This window comes from Mesoplodon bidens (genome assembly GCF_964165515.1).
Source record: "Mesoplodon bidens genome assembly, chromosome: 7".
Classification (NCBI taxonomy): Eukaryota; Metazoa; Chordata; class Mammalia; order Artiodactyla; family Ziphiidae; genus Mesoplodon; species Mesoplodon bidens.
Genome location: NC_138164.1, coordinates 114,058,461 through 114,077,978, shown reverse-complemented (window position 1 = coordinate 114,077,978; position 19,518 = coordinate 114,058,461). Strand labels below are relative to the sequence as shown.

Genomic DNA, 19,518 nt, shown 5'->3' with positions numbered 1-19,518 from the left:
GGTCCTCACCTACCTTCCTAAACCTGCCGAACGGGATGGCCTTTAGGCTGCCAGAGCCCTGGCCTTCCTGGTCTGGAGTCATCCAGTCCTAAGGGCAGTCTGGGGGGACCAGGCAGGGCGACCAGGACTGGCCAGAACCTTGTCCATCCCAGGGAAGGATGGACAACCTGCACAGGTGTCTCCGGGGTGGGGGCTATAGGTAAGTCTTTCTTCTTTCCATTTCTTAATGTTCTCTGAAGTTACCATAAGGAGCAACACATACATTTTCTAGTGAAAAAAGCACTTTTAAAAATAATTCTCCTGGAGTTATAAAATGCTTTATTGTGACAGGTTTCACATAGCATATATAGAATGTTTTCTTTTTGGTAAAAATTTCTGTGGGTCTCTATTAGAAAAATAAACACAGCTGGAGGGTTCTATGCCCAAAATGTCTCCCTCTAGGTCCAAAGAGTTTTGGTGATTTATTTTTTCAATATTTTCTGTAGGACTTGAAAGTCTTGACAATGACTATGAACCGTTATTTTAAAAAAATCATCAGAGGGCTTCCCTGGTGGAGTAGTGGTTAAGAATCTGCCTGCCAATGCAGGGGACACGGGTTTGAGCCCTGGTCCTGGAAGACCCCACATGCCATGGAGAAACTAAGCCCGTGCGCCACAACTACTGAGCCTACACTCTAGAGCCCGTGAGCCACAACTACTGAGCCCACGTGCCACATCTATTGAAGCCCGCGCGCCTAGAGCCCGTGCTCTGCAGCAAGAGAAGCCACTGCAGTGAGAAGCCCGCGCACCCCAATGAAGAGTAGCCCCCGCTCGCCACAGCTAGAGAAAACCCATGTGCAACAACGAAGACCCAACACAGCGAAAAATAAAAATAAATAAATTTATTTTAAAAAATCAGAAACACATAAAATGATTTGTTCTTTGAAAGCTAAAAGGAATGGCTGCAGTTCCCTTCCTCCCTCCCTCCCTCCCTCCCTTCCTTCCTTCCCAAGGGAAGCCCTGGGGTGTGGGAGGAGGGTGGTGCAAACACTGGCTGGGCAGGGTCTGCAAGGAGTGGGCAGGGATGGGTGGGGGTGATGGGTGAGCAAACGATTCCTGGGAGGAGGGGAAGTTGGAGATGGGGGTTGGGGGCAAGAGCACCCTCCAGGCAGCAGGTGTCCAGGACCCCCGTTCCGGGCGACAGGGCTGGAAGGGGCAGGGAAGGGCCCAGCTGGCGCCAGGCTCTGCAGTGACCCTGCTTTGTCTGGCACACTTATGGGTGCGTTTGGTGAGGAAGCAGCGCCATCTGGTGGCCCATGGGGAGACTGCTGGGCAGGGGTCACCTGGGCGCTGGGAGCCTGTGGGTGAGGCAGCGGGAGAACTCTGTAGTTGAAGGGTCACAGCACGGCCTCAGCGAGGACAGGCCCCGCCCAGCTGCCCACGTGGGCCTTGGGGGGCCGCCTCCCCTCCACCCCAGCCCTCAGCTGGTGGCAGGGGGCGAAGGGGGCAGGAGCTGGGGTGCCCATCCTTGCCCCAGTCCTGGGGGCTCCCCGCTTTCCTGCTGTGTCTCTGGCTTTGTCCTCAGGCCTTCCTTGTACTCCACAGGCTGGGCATGGGGGAGTCAAGACCACGGGTCTCATGATGCCCCCGGCCCTTGTGTCCCCAGGGCCAGTGAGCTGGGGGGGCTGGTGCGGGATGACACGTGGTCCTGGAGGGTCTGGTGAAGGGTTGGGGGGACCCTGGGCAGCCCCGACATGCGGCCCATGGGCAGGAACAGCCCCCCGGCCCCCAGCTGGGCCCCCTCCCCCAGGGCCGGTTGGAGGACCACCCGGAGTGGCTTCCGCTTGCCCGGCTGCCGGCCCGTGGCGAAGTAGATGAGAGGCCTGGCGCTGCAGTGGACACAGGCCAGGAGGGTGGCCAGCGGGAACACGGGCAGCAGGAGGCTCAGGACGGGGTGCAGGTCCAGTACAGGATGTAGGGGAGGCCGCAGAAGAGGAGCAGGAATATGGAGCCCTGGAAGATGCTGTAGAACTGAGGGCGCAGGCGCTGGGAGCAACACATCACCCAGACGAAGAGCACAAGCCCGGCCACGCAGGCCACGCAGGCCAAGGACAGCAGCCACGGGATGCTAGCCACGTGGTACCACAGGCAGGTGGACAGGCGCACGCCCTCGCGCAGCAGGCCGCAGGCGCTGGCGGGCAGCAGCACGGCCGGCGGGGTCAGGGCCCAGATCGGGCCGCAGACGACGCCCGACGTGTGTCTGGGGCGGCAGCCCTGGTAGCAGGTGGGGAAGATGTCGGAGAGGCAGCGCTCGGCGCCAAAGGCCACCAGCAGCCAGAGCCCCACGGAGATGGTGACAGAGGTGACGGCGAAGTAGAGGCTGTCCTTGGAGCCCAGGGCCACCTGGACGGCCAAGAAGCTCAGCTGGCAGCCCAGGAACAGGAAGTCCGTGGTGGCCACTTGGAGGATGTAGACAGAGAAGGGGCCCTTCTTGATGTGGAAGCCCAGGTGCCAGAGGACCAGCCCGTTCCCCACCTGAGGCCCTGAGGCCCACGGCCAGAGTGAGGTAGAAAACCACGCTGGGGAAGGTCCTCCAGAGCCCGAACATGTTGGCTGGCTCCGCGGCCGCTGGGAAGGGCCCTGGAGGGAGGCCACAGACGTTGCCGTTGTTATCACCACCCGGGAAGGCGGGTGGCATCCTGGCACAGCTGGACAGATGCAGCTCCAGCCTGGGGCGCCTTTCCGGCCAGTGCCCAACCCCTCAGGCCTCATCATCTCTTTGTAAAAGGAGGATTAGTTAGGATGCGCCCAACACAGGGAGATGAGGATGGCCGACCAGGTGGGCAGGCCTGCCCCCCGGCTGGATGTTTAGATTAAATGCGCAAAGATGGATTGACAAGGCCATGCGCCGCGGTAGCAATGTCTCAGAGGTCGGCTGGACAGGTCTCTGCAGGCCAAGGGGACTCTCGTGAGGACACGACTCAGGGACTCCACGGGGGGCCTCCCACACCCCTGCTGGGTCCCCGCCCCAGAGGGTCTGCTGAGCACACTCTGTCCTGCACTTGCTGTGGACACGGGTGGGTGCAGATGTTCTGGTGGGGGCAGTAGGCGGTTGGGCGGGTGAGGAAAGACTGGGGGACATGCCCAGCTTCCCCTGCTCTCCCACCTGGGCAGGCATGCGACCTGGGGCTCCCGCTGCCAGTGGGTCGTGCAGAGTGCTGCTCTGAAGCCTCAGCAGGTGTGTGGACTTGGTGGCAGGGCTCCGGTCCTCTGGGGAGAAACTGACACAGGTGTTTGCTGCCTGTGAGAAGCCAAGCCCTGCTCTGGTCCGAGGAGAGAGACCCCGTCACAGGGAAGCAGAGGCAGTGGAGGGTCTCAGAGCAGCCTCTCCCTCCCCTGGGCCCCTCCCCTCAGGGTCCACATGGCTTTTGTTCTTAGCCTCAGAGAAGCAGTGGGGGGACCATCAGGACCCTGTCTCTGGGGTGAGGAGTCAGGGGAGACAGAGACAGAGACAGAGATAGAGACACAGAGACACAGTGGAGGCAGGGAGCCCACCTGCACACCTTGAGTTTTTCCCATAGTCACCCCCTTGCTGGGCTGTGCCCCTGCCGGGACCGCCCTTGCCCCCTCCCCACTCACCCAGGTCCTGCCTCCTTTAAGACCCTGGAACCTCCCACAGACCCCCGGGGCCTCCCTGCCTTGTACCTGAGAGTCCTTGCTGGCACCCTTCTCTGTGGTTGTCCTTGTGCCCCGGCGGGAGGGGTGGGGGGAGGTCTCTCGCCTTTACCCACTCCAGGCTTTCCCCTCACCAGGCACGCCGTGACAGTGTCTCGGGCCCCAGAGAGCCGAGTTGGACTCTGGCATCCCGGGGGGCCTGCACTGACCGCCCCCCCATGTCCTGGCCTCAGTCTCCCCGCGGTACGTGGAGGGGCCGAGTTAGGTGGAGGTGGAGGGAGGGGTGGAGGACGGGGCTGCCCGGAAGGCCGTCCTCACAGCTCTCAGGACAGGCGCACCTGCCCGTACATTCAAACGAGGACCCAGAGTGCCGGCTTTTAAGTACTGGCTCCGCCAGCCTGCTTCCCCATCCTCGCCCCCAACTCCCAGTCCGAAGGGAGCCTGAAAGGCCTCAGGGGTGTCTGGATCCAGGCCAGAGGGAGAACAGGGGCCCCAAGCCTTCTCGCCTGCACACTGCCGCCCAGGGCTCCCCCTGCGCCCTAAATCCTCTCGTGTCCCTGGGGCCCGGCTGGCTGGACCTGGGCACTTGGCCAGGTTGCTGGAAGTGGGAGGGCCCCTCCTGGTCACAGGATGAGCTCAGGTGGAGATATCCTCCGTGTGGTCCAGCCCTTCTCTTCCTCCTCAGCACCCGAGGGACATGGGGGGTGGAGCAGCAGCCTGGGGGCCGGTGTCCAGTGGGCCGGGCCACCCCTCCAGGTGGTGCTCCAGAGGCCCAGCTGGCTCCGGGTCCCCTGCTTTGTGGGAGAGGTGCAGTGAGCCAGGAGCCTGGCCGTGAGGCCTGGAGAGAAGGATCTAGACCTTCTGTGCCTCAGTTTCCCTCTCCTTGGCCTCACCATTCCTGGACAGCTCGTGCCCGGCCTGGCGCTGGATCCCACGGTGGATCACTGGACGGTGCCGCTGTGGGATGTCTGGGGCGGCAGATGTTGGTCCCTTTCCCAAGGATCCACCCCAACCGTCCACCTGCCGGCCTCAAACCCTGGGGTCCCAGCTGCTGACAGATTCTTAGGGGTTAAAATACTTTTCTAAACTTTATTCTGCGGAGCTACGTGCTCTGAGCTGGTCCTGCTGAGGACTCGCCTTTTCTGTGGGCTGCTCTGTGGCCCTGGGGACTCAGAGTGCAAGTCAGGAGTTACGTGTAGAGATGCTGTTTGTTCTAACATTTTTCAAGTGGATTTGGCTTTGAACTCATCTGCGTAACACAAGTGCGGCCCGTGGAACAAGTGTTCTGCGCAGCCTGTGATTCCCAGGCGAGGTCCTCCGGCTTCTCAGCCCTCTACACTTCTGCACGTGGCTTTAAGGAGTGGAGTTGCCTGGCCTCCAGGCCCAGGGACAAGGTTTCCACCTGCAGGGCCCTGTCGCCGCCCTGCTCGCTCTGCCTGCTGGGTCTTGGGATGCTCTCCTGCTGCCCCTCCCCCTTTCCTCAAAGGCCACCTTCCCTGTGAGCTGTCCCTGGCCTGGATACTTGACACCACACCCCAGCTTGCCCTGCCCTCCTGCCCTCTTTCGTCTTCTCCCCTCCATGTTCCATGCCAGTCCCCGGGTTCTCTGCCCACTGCTGCCAGCGGGGCCTCGTGCATGCCAGGCTCTCAGCACAGCTTCGAGAGGAGCGTCTGCTCTCGGGTGTGTTGGCAACGACAGCAGCAAACACCAGGGTGGTGCGTGTCTTGGGCTGAATGGGGCCCCCAAAGACACGTACCCGTCCAATCCCTGGAACCTCACTGAGAAGAAGTGAGGGTTTTGAGATGAGGGCATCCTGGATTACCCAGGTGGACCCTAAACACAATTACAAGTGTCCTTATAAGGGACAGGAGAGGAGAGACACAGAGAGGAAGGGCCACGTGACCACGGAGGCAGAGACTGGAGGGACGTGGCCACAAGCCCAGGGATGCCTGGAGCCCCCAGAAGCTGGAAGAGGAAGGAAGCACCCTCCCCTGGAGCCCTGGGACACCTTGATTTCAGACTCTGGCCTCCAGACTGCGAGAAAAGAAATGTCTGTTGTCTTAAGCCTGTGCCATCACCCAAAACACCAAGTGTGTTTGTTTGGACGAATCCTTCCTGAGCTTGTTCACAGCCGGTGGCCTGTGTCCAAGCCCGACCATGCTAGCAGGAGCCTTGACTACACCAAATGGCCGCAACTCAGCCGTTTCTGCCCTGCGATGTGGGCAGCTTCACACAGTGCAGCCTCAACCCAGCCCTGTGGCCCTGGGCAGGCCGGTGCACCTCTGTCTCTCAGTGTCCATGTCTGCAGGCTGGAACCTGGTTTTGTCACATCTCGGGTGCGTCACGGGGACTCAGTGAGGAGCACACGTTGGGACGAAAAGGGAGTGGGGCGGGGATCCGGGGGTGGGGGGATACGGGAGGTCCTGTCGTGAACTGCTCCTGTTCGTGTGGTTCCCATGGCCACCATGCCATCCGAGGCTCAGGACAAAATGGTCCGACTCTGGGACCCAGAGAGGGGACCCAGTGTTGCCCAGGCCCCCCGGGGGCAGATGGGGAGTGGGGACCAGAGGAGGGTCTCCCCACTCCCCAGCAGCGGGGTGTCCCAGGCCGAGGGCCTGTCTGCGGAAGGCGTGTCGTAACGGAGGCATTATTATTATCAGGAATGGCCGGGCCAACACCTCGGGAGACAGCTGTCGTCCAGTGGCTAGAGTGTGACTCACAGCTCCCCAGCGGAGGGGGTCCGCCACCGGGGACCACCAAGCGCTGTCGGGTTGTGGGGCAGCGGCAGGGGGCCGTGTGGTCAGGGGCCTTTATGGTGGTTTCCGCGGGAAGGAACGGTGAGTCAGGGTGAGCAGGCTTAGGGTTGTCTGTTTCAAATCATCTCAGGGGGCTCTGTGGCACAGGCGCTGCCCCTGGCTGTCTGGGACCTGCCCCTGGCTCATCGGGGCAGGAGATAGTGGCCCTGAGTGCTAGAGCTCCATAGAGGAGGTGGTAAGGTGTGGGCTGTGCCTTGATGGGTTTGCATCTGCAAAGCAGTCTGTGGGTAGTGGTTTGCTATCTAGGAATTGGCTAACCGTGGGAGGGGGGCAGTCCCTGGGGGGTCAGGAGGCCCCAGAAGTCAGAGCACAGGAGCACAGAAAATAAAAGACGGAGTCTGTATAGGTAGGTGCTGTGAACTGCTGGGGGCGAGTGGGCTCGGGTCTGAGGCTGCACTTTCTGCTTCCTTTCTCCCTTCTCGTTCCTACTCTGGGGCCTTGCATGGCGAGGGGCTCCCAAGGGGCTGCCCCGGGGAGAGAAGGCAGAAAATCCCGGACTGGGAGCTCGCCGCGCCCGGGAAACCGGACCCCCTGGGTCGGCGCTCAGCTCTGTTGCCTCCCGTGTGGATCTGGTCGGGAAGTTTGCACGACATCACGTATGTTACGTGTTTGACCCCGTTGTTACATGTACAACGCGTAGTGCAGACTTAGCATGTGTTGGCTTTCTTGCCTTTTGTACCACTCCAATGATTGTAAAAAGGGTTTTAAAGAATTGGGCCTTTCCTCTCAAAACACTCCTTCATAAAATCACCAAGCCCAGGATCACACGAGCGGAAGCCCCGCAGTCCACAGAGCTGAACAGCCCCTCCAGCTGGTCCCTCCCTCCCCCCGGCCAGACTGGGGCGCAGGGGTTCCGGAAGAATTGTGCAATTCATGAAAAAAAGATAAAACTCGAGTGGATTTCCTATTTTAGGTTGACTATTTTTGTGGTGTTTTTCCAACTTCGGATATAATTAAATAGCTGAGGAGAGAGTGTGGCCTCAACACAACGAAAACAAACGATATTTTAAAACTTTCATCCCAGTCGGGGGTGGGGTCTGGTGAGGGGGCATCTCCCTTGGCCCCGGGACGACTGGTTGCCTCGTGCCCGAGCAGCCTCCCCTCAGGTCCCCGAGGAGGAGGCAGCGTCCCACACCCTTCCCGGGAACGTCTGGCTGCTGAAGCCAAGCAGTGACGTGCCTGTCGCTGGGAGCGCTGTCCTGGCCAGATCAGCCCCGGGGGTCCTGGGGTCCTGGAGGTGGGACCTTGCCTGGGGGGAGCCTGGAGGCTCACCTGCCCGCTCGGCCTGGGGCTCCAGCTGGGAGGATGGTCGCCCCGGCCCCAGTGTCCTCTGGAGTTAAAGTCCAGTGTCAACCTCTCCCCAGGACCCAATGGTCAGTGCCCCAAGGCAGGGGACAGTGTGAACTCGGCCAGAATGATGGGACTTGAACCGCACACTGAGGAGGTATGCAGGTGAGTGAGGGTGGACCCAGGCTGGGCGGGGGAGAACGAGCGGCGTCCACCCCGGCTGAAGACGTGTGGGAGCTTGTCCCGTCTGCACTGTGGCCAGCCTGACCCTGGGCTGTCCCGGAGGGGAGCCGGGGCCTGCAGACGCTTCAGTGCAAAGGGTGGCCTGGCTCAAGCAGCAGGTGGGGAAGGGCCGAGGCTGAGGCCCTGGAGGCTGAGGTGGGAGAGTCAAGGCCTTTGAGGAGGCGGAACTGTTCTCCACCACCCCCTGCTCTGCCTCCAGTCCTGGGTCAGACCAGCAGGGTCTGCTTCTCCAGTGGCACCGGTAGTGGCCCTGCATTGTGCCCGAGTCCACACACTGGGACAGGCCCCCGGAGTCCCCAGGGCTCAGGGCTGAGACCCCCGTGCCCAAGTCCCTGCTCGCCCAGCCTGCCGCCAGCACTTGGGGGGCTGTAAGGAAACCCCACTGCCCCCTCAAACTTCTTCAGGTGGCGGGGCCGTGTGCCTGGAAAGGGGGACTTGGGGTTCCAGACTCCCCTGAGCAGCCCCGGGCAGCCATGGGTTCCAGCTGGACCCCTGGGAGCCTGTCAGACTCGGGCAAGGCAGCTGTCTCCCTCCCAGCGACTCGGGAGGGTTAGTGAGGACCGGTGAGGACGCACCAGGGCCTCCGTCACAGCGTCAGGCTCTCCAGGGACTTGGCAGGTGGGTGTCCAAGTGAGGCTGCCAGGCCCTGAGCCCACAGACCTCCTCAAGGTCTCTCGGACCACCGGACGGGGGCCAGGCAGGCAGATCCAGCCTGGAGAACAGCGCCGGCCATCTGACTGCACACCCGCTGTGTGACCTGCTTCCATGCCCAAGGCCAGGGGTCCATAGAGACCCCAGAGGATGCTGCATTTCTGGGGCTCCTCAGGGAAGGTGTACCTGGTCCATGGAGCCCAAGAAGGAGGAATTTAGAGCCCCCTGAACATGGGGTGTGGTCTCCGGGAGGGAGGGAGCTCCTGAGGGCTGCTGAGCTGTGTCTGTCCCAGACACGGCAAAGGGGTCTGGGGGCTGAGGGAGGGTCGGGGCAGCCTGAGTGGGGTTGGGGGCACCTGAGCCAGCCGTGGTCCCGCTGGTGGAGGGACTGTGGTCTGGGGTGGGGGGCAGGGTCACTACTTGCCTGTCTTTCTGCTCCGTCTTGCTTAACCCCTCTGAGCCTCAGTGTGCTCACGTTTAAGATGGAGTATTCCAGGGCTTCCCTGGTGGCGCAGTGGTTGAAAGTCCGCCTGCTGATGTAGGGGATGCGGGTTCGTGCCCCGGTCTGGGAAGATCCCACATGCCGCGGAGCAGCTGGGCCCGTGAGCCATGGCCGCTGAGCCTGTGCATCCGGAGCCTGTGCTCCGCAATGGGAGAGGCCACAAAAGTGAGAGGCCCACGCACCACAAAAAAAAAAAAAAAAAGACATGCAATCATTTGAGCATTGATGCCACAGCGCTGGCTCCAAGATCAGAGAACACTGACCACATGATCTTCCGGTCCATCACTGTGGTTGTGGCCCTTTGTGGGTTGGTGGGAACTGGAATAGTAATCTGGTTTGTCCATCTGTCCGCCAAGAAAAATGCCTTCTTCATCTACAGCCTCAATCTGGCCGTCGAAGATTTCATGAACCTTTGTTTCCAGACTGTATCCTCTGTCCGCCAAATCCTGAAGCTTTTCCTTTACTATCCCTTTCACCTGCATGATGCCTTTATGGTCCTGAGGTTCTCCCTCTACTTCACTGGCCTGGGCGACATGGCCGCCATCAGCTCCCGGCGCTGTCTGTCCTCCTTCTTCCCTATTTGGTATCGGTGTCGTTGCCCCAAGCACCTGTCAGGCAACGTGAGCGCCCTGCTCTGGATTCCGATCTTTCCGGTTAATATACTGAGAGGTCATGCCTGTGGTCAGTTATGCATCCCAAGGACAAGGTTCTGTCCTGCACTTATGACCGCCACCACCATGTGGGTCTTCCTGCTGTTCTCCATCCTGGGCATGTCCAGTCTGCTGTTGCTCCCCAAGTCCAGGCGAGCTCCCAGCAACACTGGCCCATAGGCTCTACCTGGTCCTTCTGTTCTCGGTCCTGGGCTTCTTTCTCTTTGGCCTGCCCCCCTGCATCATCAGGTTCCTCGTGGCTGACATGAAAAATCACACTCTCAGCGACGTCTGCATCCTCCTGTCCTGCATCAACAGCACGGCTAACCCTGCTATTTACTTTTTCATTGGGGGCCTTCAGAGACAGCGGCTGAGGGAGCCCCTCAAGGTGGTCCTCCAAAGAGCCCTGGGTGAGGAAACAGAGGATGGTGAGGATGGGAAGGTGCCCCTGACCGGCAAGGTGGAGAGGGTGGACCTCTGAAGGATGGGGGGCTCCCAGTGGATCCGTGTCCCTGGGGCACGGTCCCTATCATCTCCTGCTGGTAACTATGCCTCGCTGCCAGCGGGACAGAGCTCCCCAAGTCAGCACCCCCAAATAGCTCCCTTCCCAGCCTCCTCTTTGTGAAAAACAAGAATAGCCAGAAGCAGAATTTTTTGTATGTATATGAAACCAAATGCACACATTTGAGCCTTTTGAAACCTGTTAAATTATCTGTCAGAAAGTTTGTGAAGTCACACTCACCAACCTCAGAAAGTCGATTTTAACCTCTGACTTACTGTTAAAATTCTGCTCATTTTCAGTTTTGGAAAACAAATGCTGCTAAATTCCTTTCGGATGTAGACTGGTCCTTGGAAATGACGCACCCTTGTCCTTTGCCCATTTTTTCCAGCATGTTCTAGGGTCTGAATACAGTGTTTTATTTTCTTCTTCCTTGACTTTTAATGGATTGACCTCGTGGGATGTACTCTCTCTCTCAAAACTCTCTCCTTTTTAGAATTCCAGCGAAATAAAGATTTGTTGACCAATGCTGTCTGGGGGTGGGGTGGGCAACGTCCAGTTGGGTGTGGGTTTGGCTGCGTCAGTAGCTCATGCTGCAGTGACACTCAGGTCTCCGCGTGGTCCCCCAGGCTGATTTGATTGTTGAGTGAAATGTTTCAGCCAAAGCTTGTACGACCCGTCCAACCGAGAGGAAGGTGCTGGTGAGTCTTTGCTCTCAGGAGCGACCCCAGGAGATTCCGAGTTAGCTCTGGGTTTGACATGAGGCTTCACTGCCCTCTCCAGGAGCTGGGGTGGGCGGGCTTGTCTATGTTTGGGTCTCAGAAAAGAGCCAGGACCCCACACGACGAGCTGCAGCTGCAGACAGGAACCCATAGCTCCTCATTAGCCAAGCTCTGGTGACAATCTTTTAACTGGGGGGACACTACCCTGTAGCTGGGGGGACACTTCCTATAGCTGGGGGACACTACCGTATAAATGGGGGACCCTACCCTATACCTGGATGACCAGTGGCCAGGGTCCTGGGGTCCCTGAGTGCAGGAGGCCCTTGCAGGACAATGTCCAGAACCCTGCCACTGACCCCACGACTGGCTGTCCTCAGTGTCCACGCTCCCCCCATCTCCCTTCCCTGGAGCAGAAGCCCTCCACCCCACTCCCAGCACACGTGGTGCAGGAGCCGCGGCCTCAGGAGGGTGTGCGTGGCTGGGGAGGGGGGCGGCAGACAAGAGGATGTCTCCTCCCCAGGGTGTCAGCAAGGTACACGTCCCCCCGGAGGACCCCCGTGGGGTGCTGACACCTGCACCAAGGGGCCTGGCCGTCACCCTGGGTGACAGCCATCCCAGAAGGTGACAGTACTGTGTGAGCTGTCACCCCTCGGCTGCAGAACCCACGGCCACGTCCTCTTGAGTTCATCCGTGTCATCACCCACGAGGGCCAAACGCTGGGATGAGACCCACAGGGTCAGGGAGGGCTGCCCGCACGGGATGCACCCATCCACTCGCCGGCCGTCCTCAAAACTGTCCTCAAGTTAGGTAAATACTCATTGGCGTACCTGGGCCACATCGGCTCTAAGAATAGCTTTTACTGCTATTTTGTTTTCTTTCCCGATTCTCCCGAAGGTGAAGGACTGAATTCTCCTTGAAGCGTAAACTTTTCCTTTGTTTTAGGAGAAACACCTTCACGGGGGTCTTAGTACGTACGTGCGGGCTGCTGTAACAAAATATTGATGCCACAGACCTGGTGACACATAAACAAAAGGGCACTGCTCACAGCTCTGGAGGCTGGAAGTCAAGACCACGTGTGGGCAGGGTCGGGGGAGGGGCCTCTTCTGCGTTGGGTCGGACACTTCTCACTGGGTCCTCACGTGGCACAGGGGCCAGGGGCTGCCTGGGGTCTCTGTTATAAGGACAGCGATCCCATTCATGGGGCTCCACCCTCAGGCCCTCATGACCTGCCAGAGGCCACATCCTCGCATGGAGGGGTTAGGATTTCCCATATGTATTTTGGGGGGATGCAAACATTCAGACCGTAGCAGTGGGATTTGGGTCCACAAGGCCAAGACTCTCTTCTGGAAGAGGAGTCGGAGACGGTAAACAGGACGCGGCTTTGCATCGCGGTGTAAAAGGCTGTCTTTACGTCGAGTGACTTTACATCACTGAAAAGTGGCCCTCGGTGGGGTGAGGGAGAAGGGGTTATTCTGTCCCTGAGCCTGCGGGAGGGGTTCTGGATTCCGGGGGTGGGAGATACAAAGATGGCGGCAGCCTTCGGGGAAAGAGGGCAGGGTGCCCTTGCTCCCTTCCCTCGGCCCAAGCCTGGAGTCTTAATAATACGTCCCCGGGTGTTGCTGTCACTGTGGGAAGTTGAGGAAAGGTCTGTGCATGTGCTTTGCAGGCCCAGGGCCTGCAGTAGCATTGCCAGGAAACGTGGACTTAGATCCAAGGAGCCATCGTCCAGAGCCTGGGCCCGGGCCACGGCCTGAGGGTGTGTGCAGTGGCCGTTCCTGTTTGGAGGACCTCGGGGCAGTAGCTAACTGGTTCAGAAATGGGCATATGACCCAAGTGAGCTAATCCAGGGCCTGTACTGAAGAAACGGGGAAGGCACATGTGCTAATCTCCTGCTGGATCTGGACTTGGGAGTTTGCAAGACTGGAGTCACAAGAGGAAGCGAGCACACAGAGACAGGGTCAGGTGAAGAGAGAAACAAGTTCCAATGCCATGGCACAAACCCTGGGTCCAGCCAGGCCTGAAGCTGTCACTCCCCGAGACCGCTCAGCACGTCCATCAATAAATTCCTTTCCTTGTTCACCAGGTTCTTTTCTTGGGTAAGGCTTTTGGTAACACACACGCAGAAAGTCCAAGCTGATGCAGTTTGTAAATATTCCTGGGGATTCTTAGGAATTCCTGGTGTTCCAGCAGAATGGGGGCTGAGCTGTGCTGCTCAGGCCCAAGGCTGGACCTTCTGCAAGGCCCGCAACCAGAGCCCAGCTCTCTCCTCCCGCCCACACTGGCATCGTTCCACTTAACCTGGGTGCTGACCCAGGATGGTGAGACCGAAATGGGAGGAGGAGGCTGGCAAGGACGGCAGGCAGCTGGCCCCCCAGGGGGGTCTTTCCTTAGGGCAGCACATGGCGGGGGGCAGGGATGGTGACCGGGCAGCCTGCCCCGAGAGCATGTGAAGCCTTCCTTCCCTGGTGGCACAGGATGGAGGCAAATCTACATTCCTGAAGGTTTAGGTCCTCGGAATGACAACGACGGTGACCAGGAAAGAGAAATCAGGGAAACGGGCCAGTTTATAGTGAGAAGAATCATACACAAGGACAGACGAAGAAAAGGAGAAAGGGCTGCTTTGCAAGACTACAAAGATTGCAAGGGTGGGTGGCGGGTGGGGACAGTCATTCTAGAACCACCCTCCACCCCCCAGGGCCTCCTCCATCCCTGCCTGGAAAATCCTCTTTCAGCTCAGGTGACACTCAGAGGAGATGCTGCACAAGGGCCAGAGGGGCAGGGGAAAGCGCTCGCTTCAAGAAGAGGGTTTACATATAGTAGTCTGTGTATGTCCATCCCAATACCTGCTGTACAGCACAGGGAACGCTACTCAGACTCTGTAATGCCCTATATGGGAAAAAGAATCTAAAAGAGAGTGGATATATGTATACTATGGCAGATTCACTTTGCCGTACAGCAGAAACTAACACAACATTGTAAATCAACTATACGCCAATAAAAATTAATTAAAAAAAAAAAAGAAGCGGGTTTAAAATCGCATCCTCTTGTATTTCAGCCTTTTTTAAAGAAACTAGACCGAAAAGATCCCTCTCCTTGAAATACGTCAGATGGGGCTTATCGACACGCCAGCCGCTCCCGCACAGTCACCAGCAAGGCAGACGTAGCACGCGCATCCTCGCGGGAGGGGAGCCCTCTGCGCAGGACCCGGGCTCAGTCCACGCCGTCCAGGTCCTGACGCTGTCTTCTCTCCAGCTGGAGAACCTAGAAGAGAAGATGCAGCGTCACCACGAGGACCTGAACGGCTAGGCCGTCACGGTGCACCGATGCACCCGAAAAGAGGGTCGCGGTCACGGGACTGAAAAAGCAGGTCCTCGGACAGCACCTTCAGTGATGAGACGTGGATCCAGAGTCCGGAAGGATGTGCCCTGGCCCGGGCACGGGGGTCACTGCTGGGCTAGAAGACTCCAGGTGAGTTCCATCTTTGCCCACATGTGTTTTTCTCCACTTGAGGGTCTTTGCACACCCTCTGAACCCCAGGCCTGATGTGAGGGAACCCACTCCTGAGTGTGTACTGGTGGAAGCGAGGCCCCACGGCTGACTAATACCTGGCCGGGGGGAGAAGGCTGTGCTGTGCACTGCGGGGTGTTTTAGCGGCATCCCTGGACTCCGCCCACTAGGGGCAGCAGCAGAGACCCCTCCCCAGGTATGACAACCCAAACTGTCTCCAGACATTGCCTGGCGACCCCTGGATGAGGGCCACGGCCACGGACGTGCAGTGTTGCTTGCGTCCCATCTCAGTTTGCACATCATCTCCTCATGGATGCTCCCCGCTCCCCACCGGCTGGCTCCGGCCGCTGGGCTAGTCCGTCACTAAAGGGATATTGCCTATGAGCTTAAATTATACATAATGGCCCATCTCTGGCCCAACCCTGCCTCCCAGGTCATGAACATTAAGCTAAAATGCCTTTGTTTAGCTCACAGGAAACATCCTGACCAGGCCCACCAATGAATGGCTGCAGGGAGGAAGAAAAACACACATCCCCTCTGGAGCCAGGAAACGTTTGACTTTAGTCCCTCCCCTTTTAGTATAAAAGAAGCCTGAATTCTCAGGCAAGGTGGTTCTATTCTTAGGTAATTAGGGGAATAAATGAAAAACAGATGGTTTAGAAGATGTGAAGCCAGTTGGATGCCCTAGTAGTCTAGAAATGACAGTGACTGGTACCACACTGACACAGTGCGGTAGCCCCTAATTTTAGCATCCTCAGCGCAGCCCAAAATAGCTCATGCTCCGATTGACCTGAAACATACTGGATCCTTTGCAGAAAGAAGGACGCTAAAAAATGCCGCCGTATATATTAAAAAGCTTCTCAGTCCTCAACGGAAATGAGCTGATATTCCCTCAACAGACATTTAACAGGGAGAAAAACCATTTCTGCCTGATTTACCTGAGTTTCTATGCAGCGGAACTGCCAAGGCCAGCGGGTGTTGTACAGAAACGGCCGCAGATCGAACCTGTTGTCGTCTGGGCTGTAGCTCTCGGCGTGATACGCGGGGGTCAGTGTGGTCATTTTGTGTCTATTCATGGAATACTTCGAGAAAAACCGCTTCACTTTGTCGGCCACCTGGGAGGCGAGGGAGGCACAGGGCCTGATGCTGGCAAAGTTGGAAAGACCCCCAGGCTGGTGTTCCAGGCAGCACTGCCCTGGGCTGTGCCAGCTAACAGCACCCACCCCCGGCAACACGGCTGCGTTTGAACCCCCTGAAGGCAGGAGTGGATCGGTGCCACTGCTCGGGCTGGGGCAGCGGGATGAGCTTTGAAGACACGGGCTCCTGACTCCAGCACCCCGGAAGCTGCATCAGGAGCCCCGGTCAGGGGTCCCGGGAAGATGTATCTCACGAGGCTTCCAGGCGGTTCTACGGGGACCACTCTGTCTGTGGGCTTCGGCCCTAATGAGCCTGACAACTCACGGAAAAGCAGCGATATTCCAACCTCAGAGTTTGCCCTCTGCCCCCCAAAGAGGAAGAGGAGCTTGCTTGTTACGATGGGGTCCAGCCCCACTCAGACAAACTTAGCCAGGGCAGGAGGAAGGCCCGGGCTGCTGAGAGCCTAAAACTGGACCGTAGATCCTTAGAGAGAGTGTTCTCATTTTAAGGTCACACCGTGGCCACCTGCTCCGGAGTCAAATCCACCCACAAGGTGACCTTACCTGCCGACTCCCCGAGGACACTGCACGTGGCTTACCTGTCTGGGGGTGCAGACGTCCTTCCACACGTAGACGAGTTTGCAGAACATGCTGTAGGGCCCCATCTTGGCGATCTTCCGGAGCCTCCCGTAGACCGACAGCTCTGCGTAGGTCACTCCCATGTCTTCCTGGGGACAAAAGAGATGCGTCTCATGAGTGACAGCAAGTCAGTGCTGGGGGACAGGTTAAAACTTCTGCTGGAGATGGAACCGAGGCCCCCCCGACTCGCCTCATCACCTCCCTCCTGGCTCCAACCTCAAGAGACCTGAATTGAACACTGAAGGCCGGCAATGGATGACGCCGAGCCCTGGGCTCCCAGGCCAGGAACCCAGCGATGGAGCATGGCTTGTTGGGGCAGAAAGGAGGCCATGAAGGAACCCAGCAGCAGGGAGGTGGGGAAGAAGCACAGTGACAAAGCCACCGCCGTTACCTCGTCAGTCTGGGACACCCGTCCATGGGCCAAGGGCTCCAGCTCGGCAGTGGCTGGTGCTGCCAGGATGCTGCGGCCAAGACACACAGAGGTCAGTCACAACACCTGCGTTATTAACTCAACAGATACCATGAAAGCACCAGCCACTGCTCAGCCCGAAGACGGAGGGATACACAGACCGCCCGGCCTTACGACGGCGGGAGAAGGGTGGTGAGGGGAAGAGGGAAGCAGCGGCTGCCTGATCTGGCCAGAGCCAGGGCGGCACCGACGCGAAGGAAGGGGCTGCCTGGTCTCGGGACCCCAAGCGCCCCTGAAGGGCAGGACTGTTTCCATCAGGAGGTGGGAGCTATGGAAGGTGGCTGAGTGGGGCGAGGGTGGCCCGGGGCTGTGCCAAGACGCATACCCGGTGGCTCAGGGGCCCCAGCTGAGGCCTCGAGGGCGCACACGCACCTCTGCAGGGCGGGAAGGTGGAAGCGCTCCATGCAGAGCTGGACGAAGGCTCTCAGGTCCGTCTTGCTTATCCCGCCTATGGGGTTGATGTCTGCGCTGGAGCAGTCGTACTTGGTCAGGTAGCCGAGGAGGCTGCAGCAGGAGAAAGAACGTGCAGTTTCCATGCAGCAGACCCGAGGGGCTGCAGATTCCATGAACCTGGGGGCCTGGCCATCCAGTCCCTGGGCATCCGAAGACTCGCTTCCTCCAGGGCCCTGGGGCCAGGGCTTGGCAGATTCAAGGGTCTTGGAGAAGCCTGACGTGCTGGGGCAGACTGGGGAAGAGGAAGAGGCTACGGACAGCCGAGGAGGAGTGTCCAGCAAGCCAGACGAGACGTCTGGGCCGGGAAGCAGCTTGGGGACTGACCAGCAGCCACCTGGAAGCGGCCCGTCTGGGAAGGGAGGGCTGGGGCCAGCAGAGTGCGGAGCTGAGGGATGGAGGTCCTTGACAGGGAGGGGCAGGACCTCAGTGCACGTGGACGCTGAGCCGACAGAAACAGGGCCACCTCCCCACTGCTGGACGCCTCCTGTGGTGGGCAGAGTGGCCCCCAAAGTGCCCACGTCCTAATACCTGGAACCTGTACACATACACATACAGGGTGAAAGCAACTCCGCAGATGAGATGAGGCTGAGGACCTTGAGACGGGTGATTACCCTGGATTATGGGGTGGGCCCTGAATGCAATCACAAGGGTCCTTAAATGTGGAAGAGAGGACTGGTGGGCAGGGGGCATCAGTCAGCCACTGGGAGCTGTGGCCACAGGAAAGGCGCAGAGATTCTGCACCATTGGCTCTGTAGACAGAGGAAGGGGCCACACGCCAAAGGATGCAGGCGCCCCCAGGAGCTGGAAAAGGCGAGGAACAGCTTCTCTCCTGGAGCCTCCAGAAGGAACCGGACCTGTGCCACCTTGACTTTGGCCCAGTGAGATCCGTGTTGAACCCCTATCCTACCGAACTGTAAGATAATTCATTTGCGTCTTGAAGCCACCGACTTTGTGCCCACTTGTCACCTCAACCCCACGACACTCACCCCTTTGATGCGTCCGTCCCTCTCCACCCCACCACCACCGCTACCATATTCTCACTGGACCACTGGATGACCGCAGCTCTTCACCCACATCCCAAGCTCCCCCCGTTCCAAGGCCATTGCTGACCTGTGCTGTGGGTACTGTTTGGCCTTTGTCCCACCTGCACTCACACGGCTGACCTCTCCCCACTTTTCAAGAGAAAAACCAACCACTGAGCCCTCCAGGCTCCCACGAGGGTGCAAAGCTAGGGTGTAAGACCCCCTGGGTCCCAGACAGGGGGGATTAAAACCTGCGCTGCCCTGAGCGGGGCTCCTTCAAGCAACCCCGAGGTGGGTGTAACATCACTCCCTGTCCCGTTAAACGGATGGCTGGGCTTCCCTGGTGGCGCAGTGGTTGAGAATCTGCCTGCTAATGCAGGGGACACGGGTTCGAGCCCTGATCTGGGAAGATCCCACATGCCGCGGAGCAACTAGGCCCGTGAGCCATGACTACTGAGCCTGCATGTCTGGAGCCTGTGCTCCGCAACAAGAGAGGCCACGATAGTGAGAGGTCCACACACCGCGATGAAGAGTGGCCCCCGCTTGCCACAACTAGAGAAAGCCCTTGCACAGAAACGAAGACCCAACACAGCCAAAAATAAAAATAAATAAATTAAAAGAAGGCTCAACGTTAAAAAAAAAACAAAAACGGATGGCTGACGGAAGGAACAGGGTCCGGTCCGTGGGCAAGGGCCAGGATTTACAGGCCAGAAGAGATCATCGTTTTCACCTGACCCCTGTGCCTCTTTCCTCCGTCGGCTGCTCTCAAAGATGCATCAGGAGCTAAGGCAGAGTGTGGGAGACACAGACCCGGCCGGAGTGGCCGTGGGTCAACCAGGGGACTCATCCAGAGCAAGGGCACACACACCTCTCATCCACGTTGGCAGATCCAAGCACGAGAAGTCTGCCTGGGGCGCCCCGGGACCAGAGGCTCAGCTGAGCGAACAGGTAGGCAATGACCATCCTCACCCGCGCCTGCACCACAGGAGGGGAACGTCATCCGCGTGGGGCGGGGGTGGGGGGTGTGCATGCTAACGCCGCCTCCCTGCCGCTCGGGGCAGGGGCTCTCCCAGCAACCTCAGGAGGACACGAAAGTTTAAGTGATGCAGGAGCTTCCAGCGACCAGAGGGGCCGGGAGCCCGTGGTCCCCTCACCCGCACCGTGGGCTCCCGCGCTCAGCCACAGAGATGGAAGAACCAAAGCCCAAGGCCGCAGTGAGACAGCGCTGCGAAGCCAGCGGGGGAGACTGTGGTCCCTCCTGTCACTCCC

General features: G+C 59.0%; 3 protein-coding genes across 7 annotated transcripts in view; 1 reads left to right on the top strand and 2 right to left on the bottom strand.

Moving 5' to 3' along the window:
- Window positions 1–1,614: 1,614 nt before the first annotated feature.
- On the bottom strand, window positions 1,615–2,586 carry MRGPRG (MAS related GPR family member G; the record flags this gene model as incomplete). Its single annotated transcript, XM_081240755.1, is given in 3 exon segments — window positions 1,615–1,940; window positions 1,943–2,522; window positions 2,524–2,586. Coding segments are annotated over 3 exon segments (969 nt in total).
- A 6,590-nt stretch (window positions 2,587–9,176) lies between these two features.
- Window positions 9,177–10,283, top strand: LOC308620866 (mas-related G-protein coupled receptor member E-like; the record flags this gene model as incomplete). Its single annotated transcript, XM_081240753.1, is given in 3 exon segments — window positions 9,177–9,941; window positions 9,944–9,976; window positions 9,979–10,283. Coding segments are annotated over 3 exon segments (1,020 nt in total). The 5' UTR covers window positions 9,177–9,259.
- A 3,306-nt stretch (window positions 10,284–13,589) lies between these two features.
- The window catches only part of NADSYN1 (NAD synthetase 1), a 33,369-nt gene continuing 27,440 nt past the window's right edge, over window positions 13,590–19,518 (bottom strand). For 2 of the 5 annotated variants that reach the window (XM_081241035.1, XM_081241034.1), the window contains 6 exons: window positions 19,118–19,224; window positions 17,147–17,278; window positions 16,697–16,766; window positions 16,266–16,394; window positions 15,469–15,645; window positions 13,591–14,284 (listed from right to left, as the gene is read on the bottom strand). In XM_081241035.1, coding sequence (XP_081097161.1) covers window positions 14,234–14,284; window positions 15,469–15,645; window positions 16,266–16,394; window positions 16,697–16,766; window positions 17,147–17,278; window positions 19,118–19,224 — 666 coding nt within the window. In that variant the 3' untranslated portion in view covers window positions 13,591–14,233. Of the gene's footprint in view, window positions 14,285–14,305; window positions 14,894–15,468; window positions 15,646–16,265; window positions 16,395–16,696; window positions 16,767–17,146; window positions 17,279–19,117; window positions 19,225–19,518 lie in introns of those variants that run through there. The other 3 variants (XM_081241033.1, XM_081241031.1, XM_081241032.1) reach the window with 3 other exon arrangements.